Here is a 10718-nt window from a genome sequence, read left to right on the forward strand (position 1 = left end):
CCTGACCCGCTGCTTCCGGTTCGATAGGTTACCCTCTTGCTGCTGCTTTGTCTGTGAAGGAGGCGCTCCGTGTGGTCCTAAGTAGATGTTTTCTTCAGTCTTGTTCTGCAAATAGAAGTACAGAAAGATGAACACACCATTAAAGTTCCTCCATTGATTTGTAAACCGGATCAAACTGACCTTTGGAGAAGGAGGATTCGATGCCTGGACTTCTGAATCAACAGCATTGTCTCCAAGTTCCAAGCTTGGAATCACAAACCCTTCAGAGTCTGACACCAAATAAAGAAACATATCATATGAGATGACAGTACAGACTACAGAACTGATGAACAGATATGTTTCACTACTGTGTTCTAAAAATTTATCATGGAAATTCATTCGTAAGATGAACAGATTCAGCGAAAATTTGGCTCAGGAAATCTCAATGTACCAAATTGGTCAACAGAACTAGTCTCGGATTCGTAATCACACCGGTCAGCAACTACAGAACAACCCATGAACACACCATCTACGATCGCAGAAACACAAAACCCGGATCGAAAGTACTGATTTTTAAGATCGGAGATGAACTCGCAACCATCAAAGACGTCGTCGGTAATGAAAAATCGAGTTCGTGATGAAAACAGGAACGGGAGAATGACGAAATTTTTCCGGGAAAAGAAAATGGAAGGAAGCGACTTACCCCACTGGTCATCTTCTTCGACAGGTAGAGTGGATTGCGCTACAGAGAGATCCATTGAACAGCGACGAACATGGATTTTCCCACAGCAACAATCGAAAACCCAGAACAGATTTCTCAGAACTCTGAATGGTAAACACTGTGTTATACTACATATACTATTAATCCGCAACGATCGTAATTACAAAAAAAAAAAAAAAAACAAATTCAGACTTCGAAAGAGGGGATTTGAAAAACCCTAAACGCTCGAAGGTTGAAGAAGAAACAAAAAAGTTGGGTTTTTTTGTGTGTGTTCAGATTCTTTTCGGGTCTCTGGCAAATCGAATCGAATCCGGGATTTTGTAATCTCCGTCGTTACAAAAAAATCTTTTTTAAAAAAAAATTGCTATGTATTTTGTTCTGTTTTTTTTTTCTTTGCGGAAAACTATAATGTTAATATTTGGTTTCTTGAAGTTTTATTACATATATTCGATCTATATAGTTCACTTGTGCAATATCAATTATAAATACGTTTAATATTCCAAATTCGATCTCAACTATAGTCTAACTAGATAAGGGTTCTTTGTAAAAATAAAATTTATATTTGATTGAAAAACTAATTTTTGAAAACTGTTTTTATGCAATGAAATTAAAAACTGCTTCTTTCCATCGCTCATTCCATAATATTTTTCTTGGTATAAAAACAAGTTAATTTATAATTTATATTAAAAACTTATTTTACAAACTAGTTTTTTTAATGCCAAGATTATCCTGAATATAGTTTTTTATTTTAAAAATAGTTATAATTGTAAGAAGGATTTGGGATTTCACTAGAAAACATTTGTCAACTCAATGAAAACTTTGAACCTAATTAGAATAAAGATTATCTATTTATTAAAAAAAATATCATATTTAGTTTGAATTCAACGAGGGTATTATCACACCAAAATGCACGAGGGATATGATATGATTATGCTTTTTTTACACCTAATAATGCAAATCTCTTTTCAGAATTCCATCTTTACCAATAAACAAATACCAAAATACTCCAATAAAAATGTAATATAATTTATAATAATTGAACGTCCAATTTCGAAACATGAGATACGTATAATTTATTAGGTTTAACAATTAATTTTATATAAAAACGACGTTTTTATCATCATTGCACTTGTTTTTTTCCTCTCTCGTGGGGTCTTATCTCCGACAAAAGAATACGACCAAAAGATTATGCGTAATAATGAGTTTTCCCATGCATATAATAATCAATGTGCTCATTAGAAATACTTACATGTATTCTTATACTATTGGGGTCTTAATTAATGGTGTTAATTTTGATTAGAGGACTGAAATTCGGGCCGGTTCAGCCGAAAAATAGTGGATTTCGGGTTTAAATATCTTGGTCGAACTTTCGAGTCGGGTTCAAAGCACGCTTTACGCTTTAGGCCAGTTTGAAAATCCGATTTCTTTTCAACAAAAAAAAATAAAATTTAAAGAACAAATTTAATAAAATCCAAACCCGATTTCTATAGGATCAGACTTCGAATTTGATTATTTATGCCTACAAAAATCGATCGGCCCGAATCCGTATCCAAAAACTTCTAGCTGAGTTCGGGTTTGGATCTGACATCTCTAATCTTAGTCATTGCTTGTAAATATACTAAATACTAATTAAACTATTTACATGTGGATCCGAGTCCACAAAAACTTTTTTTTATATAGATTTTTTTCTCCATTAACTCTCGAATATTCGGTACTTATTATAGTTTGCATAATTGATACTCTACCCACTTCAAATACTCTAATAATATGGTCGACAATATATAAAAAACGACATTCAATTTAAAAAAAAAAATGAAAGAAAGATGTATATGTTTGTTTCAATGTACTGATGATATGATAAAGATAGCAATATATTTTTTTTTATCGTCTCTTTCACTCATTGTCATGTTTTGTACCATTCCATGGCCTGGACGCATTTTAGTCATATGATAAATAGAATGGACAGCCACTACTACAAAGAGTAAAGGCCGATCTTTCTATAGCAACATTGAACCAACCGGTTTACATATGTGATCTAAACCCGGGTAAATCATATAGTTGAATCCTAAATATCTATCTATCTATATATATATATATATAAGTATTCAATCGCAAACATTGGCACATGTATACGCGTCTAAATCCATCGTAGAAAATAATATTTCGTAGAGGTTATATTAAACCAATTTCGAAGATATTATATACTTTATACGATGGATTCCTTAACCGGGCCGGTTTAGTGCCAGTTCAAATGCAGATTGGGATACTAAGAATTTGAAAGGTATTTGCGTGTTTGTTTGCCGGTTTTGTCAGTTAGCAGTTTTGGTTGAAGGAAAAAAAAGGAAATTAGGATCTTTAATTATTAATAAACCATCCTTAATTAATGGGATTCACATGGTTTGTGTCAAAAGAACAGTACATTGAAGAAACCGACCAAAGGTTGCTGCTTTTCTCGGGAAAAAAATCAGTTGCAGGTGTAAAAAAAAAAAGCAGAGAGCTTTCTGTTTGTTTCCTGAGAAAAAAAAAAACACTACTATTTTGCCCCCTTGATACAACAGCGGAAGTGTCATTTCCAGTTTCCAATCTCTCTCTCTCTCTTCTGGGTTTTGTCTGAGAGAGAGAAAGTATGAGACTTTCCTCAAATTCGAGATGAACACACTCTTAATCTCCCTTTCTAAACCTAGATCCGAAACAGTTTCTTAAACTTCATTAACAATGGATAAAAAGCTAATCACTTTTCAATTTTCATAATCTCCTTCCATTACAGCAGCCCATCTGGTAGGCTTAGCTTCTACACATCTCGTGCTTTTGTTCTGTTCTTTGGGTTTTTTTTTGTTTGGTGCCATGAACATGGAGGGAGAAGCTGATGAGCGAAAGCACTTTTCTTGGGTCTGCTCTCTAAGGCCGCCATTACTGCTCATCTTTGTAACCTTGATTCCTTCAACAGCGTTCTTCTTCTTCCTAAGCTCTCATGGCTTAACCTCTTCTGTCCTGATAACAATCACTGTCCTGTTCATCTCAAGCTCTGTTGTGTTTCGTAAGTTGTGGAAGGACAAGACAAGGGCCGCCTGTTCGGCTGAGGAATCTGCCCATGAAGAGAATCACAAGCACCAAGTCCGATGTTATGTGTCCGAAACGACGGATCCACCATCCGACACAGAGTCAAGCAGTGAGGATTTGGAGATCGACTGGGTGAGTTCTAATGGGTTGGTTTGGGATGTAACATCATGCTTTGATGATGATGGCGATGATGATGGTCTGATTGAGATCGCTCTTACGAACGATGATGGGTCGAATAGATTACCAAGCGATGATCCAAAGGGTAACAAGGAGCTTAATCTGCAGAAACTTTGGGATGAAGACGGAGAAGAGGAGGAGATTATTAACGACGAAGAAGAAAACCTCATAGAGATTGATATCTCCATTGGGTCCATCAAGAAACCAACCAACGGCTGAGATTTGAAACCGTATGCTCAAATTATTTTTCATTTGAATTGTACAAAACGCTGCCGTTTTTTCGTTCTTGAATCTCCATTGGAGTTCTTCCTTCGTTGTATGTTATTAGCTAGGGTTTAAGTTTTTTTTTTTTTGATAATAATACCGCAGTATCTCCATGGTATTTTTTATATTTATTTTACGTATAAATTTATATATTGGTAGATGACTCAAAGTTTTACTTACCAGTTACCATCCATCGCAGCGGATTTTTTTTATAATTATTTTATATGTATGAAATTATGATAATATAAAAAGAGTTGGAGGAAAACATAAATTATTTGTTGTTGTTAAGCAAAAAAAAAAAAATTGTTGTTCAGTTATATCTTGGGTTAAATAAATTATTCACTCAATTTTTGGGCATAACGAGCAAGCCCATTGGGCCAACCGTACAAAACCCATGACTTATACCATTTACTTTAATTTTAAAAAAAATTGTTGGGAGGAATTTTAAGAATTCGAATATAAAATTTCACTGCATTTTTCATTTTTTTTATTCGTGAGGTTTTTAGTTGGAAAACTTACACCTTCACTTATGTAACTTATTAGGTTAAATTAAATAATTTAAGGGCCTGAACAATTAAAATAAAAATTATACCGAATAACGTATTTATAATTGATATCGTTTTAGCAATTAAAATAATATTGTTTAAAAAGAAACAAAGTTGTTATAGTAACTGAGATTATTAATTCATATTTTTGAAGTCAAATATGTTTCTATATGACATATTACATTTTATTAATATATCAGATACTTTACCGTTACATACACATTAAAAAATAAATAATTATAGTAGATGATCAGATGTGTTATATACAAATTTTTAAATTTAAAATAAATCACATATTTATAATGCAAACATTTTTAAGAAGCTAAAAATAACATGATGCAAATATATACCTATAATAATAAACAGATGTTACATGCAAAATATCGTGGGATGATCATTTAAAACAACGTTTGATGTTAAAATATCAATGCATATAGAGATACATATAACCATAATTGAATTTCATTATAGGAAAAATATAAACTACATATATACTTCCTCCATGACTTGAATTTTTTTTTTTTTGAAACAGGTTATGGTAGTTGGAAACTCATAACCCACGAATTAAACCGACAAAAGGTTTATTATTATTTTTTTTTTCTAACGATCAAAAACATTGTCTTCTACCGTCATCGATCCACGAGATGCTTCCGATACGAAATCAGAACCGTCCATCTATATCAAGATATGACACACTCCGTCCTACGTGGCAATTAACTGTATTTACAATCTTGTTTTGCGTCCGAATCGTTATATCGCTCCCGAAAAAAAATATATATATAAAAATATCGTGGCGTTGGTGTTTGTTCTGTTTCGAACGTAGGAAAAAAAAAAAAAGTTGGAAAGGACAAAAAAAAACTTCAGTGGAGAGAGTCTTGGGTACAGAGGCAAGATTTCAAAAAGTCTTCTCCTTTGGGACGTGTAGACACTGCCGGAATCTCTGTAAGCTGTTGTCGGCTTCGTATTTAGCTGTTGAAACTTTCGAACATGTGTGAATTTCTATGTCTTTTGGGTGGATGTCGTTGTTGTGCTTCTTGAAGTTGCGTCGTGAAAGCTAGGGTTTCTGTCTGCCTTTGTTTGATGCGAAACTTTGCGGGTTTTTATAATTTGATGTGTTTTTCGTTGTGGATGCACTTCGTGTAGCTGGAAAATGCTTGAATTCGAAGGTATTTGGCTATCATTTGCTTGATTCAAGAGAAGATTTGCATTTGGGTGACTATATTTGATGAAATATTTGGGGAATATCTCTGAATTATATTTTTGTTTGAATTTATCATCTGGGGGTCGTTGTTACTTCTGAATGTATATGCATGAGATTTGAGACTGATTTGTTAAGAACTGTGTTTCACGCTCTTTTGCCTTGAAATTCTGAATTCTTGGCAACTTTGAATTCTTCACCATAAGCTGTTTTCTTAGGTAATCCACTCCAATTCACGTGGAAAGTTTACGATTTCTAGATATCATGAAATTGACATGTGATTTCAGATAAAGTCCTCTTAGGGTTTTCTGTCGCCTCATTATAATATGAATTCATCTCTGTCCCGTGTATCATCATCATTCATATGTATGCTAGTGTGACTTTGATGGAATTTACATGTTCTTGACAAGTTTCTACATTCTTTGTACTCCATTTCCTGTGAATTTAGTTTTGTTATGTTTAAGGAAATTTGTCTGTGTAATCTTTGGTTATCCAGCAAATTTTGAAGAGGTTGTTTCTGGGAAACATCGATTTCTGGTTTTATGGTAGGAACTTTTGACTTGAACCAGTGAATTTGTTTCCTTTTCAGACCTTGACACCAGAGCTAGGTATTTCAGGCTATACGATCTAGTTAGAACTGGGGTAACAATGGTGGAAAAAGATACGAAGACCACCGTTGTTGAGCCAGCAGCAAATGGGACTAGCCTTCAAGAAAAGTCATCAGAGGCTTTGTCTGGAAAGAAAGAGGAAGAGAGTGCTGAAGGCAAGGAAATTAATGAGAATAAGAAGGATGAAGATGGGGGTGAGGCTGAGAAAATGGAGATAGATGCTGAGGTCAAGAAAGATGTAGAAGAAGTTGAGACGGGAAACGTGGAGATTAAGAAAGATGAGGAAAACGTTGAGGCAGGGAAAATGGAAGAGGAGAAAGAGGTCAAAAAAGACGAGGGACAAGCAGAGATTGCAAAAATGGAAGAAGGAACAGATGGTAAGAAAAAGGAAACAAATGGTGGCGTGTCTGAAGCTGATGCAGAAGGAGATGTTGCAATGAAGGAAAATGTGGAGTCCGGAGAAAGTAAGGAGGAGAAAGTAGAGGAAAACCAAGAGAACAAAAAGGTTGATACTATTGAAGCAGGACAAGAGAAGGAACTTGAGAAAGAGGAGACAAAAAAAGATGAGGAAAATGCCAATGGAAATGAAGAGAAGAATAAAGGGGACAACAAAGAGGAAAGAAAAGAAAACAGTAAAGAAGAAGGAGAAGGGGTAGAGGAAAATGTTGACGAGCCGAAAGTGGAAGATGCAAAAGATGAGAGCAGGGATGAGAAGGGAGATGGACTGGACGAAGGAGAAGATGAAAAGGAAGAGAAGGAAGATGAAAAAGAAGAGACTAAGGCGAATAGGGACAAACAGAGAGAAAGAAGATGCAGAAGAGATAGAAAAGGTGGATGCAAATCAAGAGGATGAGACTATGGAGGAAAGGGAGGGTTTGGATGAGGGAGAAGACGAGGAAGGGAAGGAAGACAATAAAGAAGAGGGAGTGGAGGTGGAGGAAAATGTTGATGAGCAGAAGGTGGAAGCTGAAAAAGAAGAGAGTGAGGATGAGAAAGAAGATGAAAAAGACAACGGGGAACACGAAAAGGAAGAGAATAAGGAGGAGAAGCAAGATGAAAAAGAGGAGACTAAGGAAGAGAAGGGGTCTAGAAAGCGTGGAAAAGGAAAAAGTACAGAGGAGAAGGTTAATGAGAAGATAAAGAGTGAGGAAGAAAAGAAGGATACAGAACCGAGGACTCCTTACTCTGATCGCCCTGTCCGTGAGAGGAAATCTGTTGAAAGGCTTGTTGCAGTTATTGATAGAGACACTTCAAAGGAATTCCATGTTGAAAAGGTTTTGTTATGTTTTCCTTTGTTTGACCCCTTTACAGTTTCATTTGCTAGATCTCATAATGATTTACTCTTGAATATTACAGGGACGAGGTACACCACTGAAAGATATTCCCAATGGTATGTTCATGTTATAATTTTTTATGCTCCAATCTCTCTCTTACTATTCCATCACCATGTTAACAGTCTTTTCAAGTGTTGGTTCGCGTTTTTTAGAGTCTAATTTCCCCTAAAAGTTGAAGTACTGAGTATCACCGAGTTCTGATTAGTTCAACTCAATTATAACCATGGCAGTTTATTTTGCAGAAACAAAGTAAATGATTTATAAGTCTGTTTCCTTTTTAGTGGCCTATAAGGTGTCTAGGAAAAAGGCTGATGAACCTTTCAAGCTGCTGCACACAATTCTATTCGGAAGGAGAGGCAAGGTGATGCTGCATCTCTTTGTATACTTTCTTTGACAGCCGATGTGCTCTACTGCATGTTTATGTGGATTTTGCCAAATGTTTCTATAACTCTTAAATGCTGCATCTGTTACAGTTATGCTGATACTCTTTGTATTTGACCTGTGTTTCTTGCTTTGACAGGCTGCTCAGATCAAGACGAACATATTACAGTTTTCTGGTTTTACATGGCATGGAAATGCGGTAGATAAGTTAACATGCTAGATTGGCTTATATTGGACTTTGTTCCTGTTTAATTTTCTTTTCCCTATTCAAAGATCAGCCCTTTGTCTCTGTGTTTTCACATCGAGAATTCTTTGCATATATTTTGTTTGCAGGAGAAGGCAAAACTCAGAGTGAAAGAAAAGTTTGACAAGTGCAACAAAGAAAAACTTCTGGAGTTTTGCGATATATTTGACATACCAGTTGCTAAGACTACAACAAAGAAGGTGATGACTATTGCATTTATGTAATTTTGTTCTTTAGATTCTATTGTTCCTTTATTTTGGATGAAAAGGCACCCCCATGATGGTGTAAAGTCCTCGTCTTTCCTTTGACCTTCCATTTTGATTGATATCATATTTATGTGAAATCTTCTTCTTACATAGCTACAGCTACTGATTGTTGCATGGTTTCAATAAACACAGGAAGACATCATCACAAAACTGATTGAATTTTTGGAGGAACCTCATGCAACAACTGATGTTCCAGTTTACGAGAAAGAGAAGGTATTTGGCAATATAGACACTGTTACTTTAGGAGTTGAGTTTAAAAATTGTTGGTGCATATGATAATGTTTGAATTTTCTGTTGAAGCTGTCAAGCAAGGTAGCAAAACGCAAGAGAACTTCTAAGCAAAGTTCACCTACAGCTGGGAGTTTATCCTCCAACCGATTTGCAAAGGTATTATTGCATGGCTTAGAGTTAGGAAGCTTGTTTCCTGTCTTAGAAGTAAATCAATCCAGAGATAATTCATCCCTTGAAAGATAATAAATGATATAAGTTTTGGTTTGGCATGTCATTTTTGCAGAGCGGAAAAAGGACTGATGAGGCAGCGAAGGCTGACAAAAAGAGTTTGCCTCATTCTGAAGATGAGTCTGAGGAAGAGAAAGAGGAAGAAGAAGAAGAAGAAGAAAAGGAGAAAGAGGAAGAAGAAGAGGACGAAGAAAAGAATGAAGAGGTGGAGAAAATGGTCATTATATGAAGATTCCTGGTAAATCTGAGGACGAGGCGCCTGAGCCTTCTGAAAGCGAGGATAACGTTGAATCGGAGGAGGACTCAGAAGAAGACACTAGAAAGAAGAAACATGGTTCAAGGTCAACGTCGGGGAAGAAAGGAACAGGAGGGAAAGCCAGAAGCAAGAAAGCTGCAGTTTCTGGAAAAGCCAGTCCACCAAAAAAGGCAACACAAAAGAGATCCTCTTCAAAGCGGAAGAAGACTGATGATGACAGTGATTCAAGTCCGAAAACATCTTCTAAAAGGAAGAAAACTGATAAACCTACCAAAGAACAGTCAACTCCTCCAAAATCTGCACCAAAAGAGAAACCCGGTATTAGTTAACTGTCCTTTCCTCTCTGTTATTTGGTTTTACATTGTAGTGTGGCGTAGAGATTTAGTAGAGTAAAGCCTGAGTTGGTGTGGGTTTTTATCAGACGCATCAGGCAAATTTTACTCCTTGACTCCACTTTCTTTTTCATAGCCTCTTATGTTTACTTACATCATGTTTCTTTGTGTTTGTCTCTCTACTGAAGGAAAAAGATCTGGTAAAGGGAAAGACAAAAGCAGAGGTCCGAGCGACAAAGAGTTGAAAGATGCCATTGTCGAGACCTTGAAGAAAGTGGACTTCAACACGGTGAGAGTGTTGTGTTCAAGCTTCAATTGTTCATATGTAAGCATGTATAATATCAGTTTTTGATCTTGATTGTTAACAGCGTCTTTTGTTGTGAACTCTTCAGGCCACATTCACCGACATCCTCAAGCTACTCGGTATGACTTTTTTGGACAGATCTCGGTCGGTTCCTTTTTCGTGATTAGGTTATACAGCAAATGGGTTTGTTAATGAACATTGTTACTCCCACTGTGTTTCAGCCAAGGAATTCAGCACGGATCTCACCCTGAGAAAGTCATCGATAAAGCTGATGATACAGGAAGAGCTAACTAAATTAGCAGACGAGGCAGAGGAGAAAGAAGGAGAAGAAGAGGGAGCAGAGAAAGAGAAGGCAGAGCCTGCGGGAGAAGAGGTTAAAGCCTGAAACCCTTCCCACCAAAAGCACATAATCTGTAGACAATTTAATTGCAGGGTCTGTTGTTTGGGCCGTTTCCTTTGCCTAATATCTCTAGGCAGATGTATCAGTGAAATCTGGATGTAATTTGTTGTTGTTTTTCTTCTCTTTTTGGAGACGACCGAGCAGCAACTATTGGTAGTTTTTTTTTTTTTTTTTTTTTTTTTTTTTTTTT

General features: G+C 36.0%; 2 protein-coding genes and 1 pseudogene across 3 annotated transcripts in view; 2 read left to right on the forward strand and 1 right to left on the reverse strand.

The window, feature by feature from the left end:
• The window catches only part of LOC104811656, a 1721-nt gene extending 629 nt beyond the window's left edge, over nucleotides 1-1092 (reverse strand). Inside the window, exons 1-3 of one of the 2 annotated variants that reach the window (XM_010538420.1) lie at nucleotides 683-1092; nucleotides 205-269; nucleotides 7-105 (exon numbers count right to left, since the gene is read on the reverse strand). In XM_010538420.1, the coding sequence (XP_010536722.1) occupies nucleotides 7-105; nucleotides 205-269; nucleotides 683-737 (219 nt within the window). In that variant the 5' untranslated portion in view covers nucleotides 738-1092. Of the gene's footprint in view, nucleotides 1-6; nucleotides 106-180; nucleotides 270-682 lie in introns of both variants that reach the window. The other variant, XM_010538419.2, reaches the window with a different exon arrangement.
• Nucleotides 1093-3184: 2092 nt separating this feature from the next.
• On the forward strand, nucleotides 3185-4314 carry LOC104811659. Its single transcript, XM_010538422.2, has one exon. It carries the CDS (start codon nucleotides 3545-3547, stop codon nucleotides 4154-4156), a length of 612 nt encoding a protein of 203 aa, XP_010536724.1. The 5' UTR covers nucleotides 3185-3544; the 3' UTR covers nucleotides 4157-4314.
• A 1245-nt stretch (nucleotides 4315-5559) lies between these two features.
• On the forward strand, nucleotides 5560-10712 carry LOC104811660 (annotated as a pseudogene).
• The last annotated feature ends 6 nt before the right edge of the window (nucleotides 10713-10718 follow it).

The sequence above is a fragment of the Tarenaya hassleriana genome, unplaced genomic scaffold (assembly GCF_000463585.1).
Source record: "Tarenaya hassleriana unplaced genomic scaffold, ASM46358v1 Cleome2, whole genome shotgun sequence".
Taxonomy (NCBI): domain Eukaryota; kingdom Viridiplantae; phylum Streptophyta; class Magnoliopsida; order Brassicales; family Cleomaceae; genus Tarenaya; species Tarenaya hassleriana.

Bases quoted from the DNA above. Each gene is read 5' to 3' on its own strand.
- LOC104811659 (XM_010538422.2), top strand. From the start codon at position 3,545: ATGAACATGGAGGGAGAAGCTGATGAGCGAAAGCACTTTTCTTGGGTC.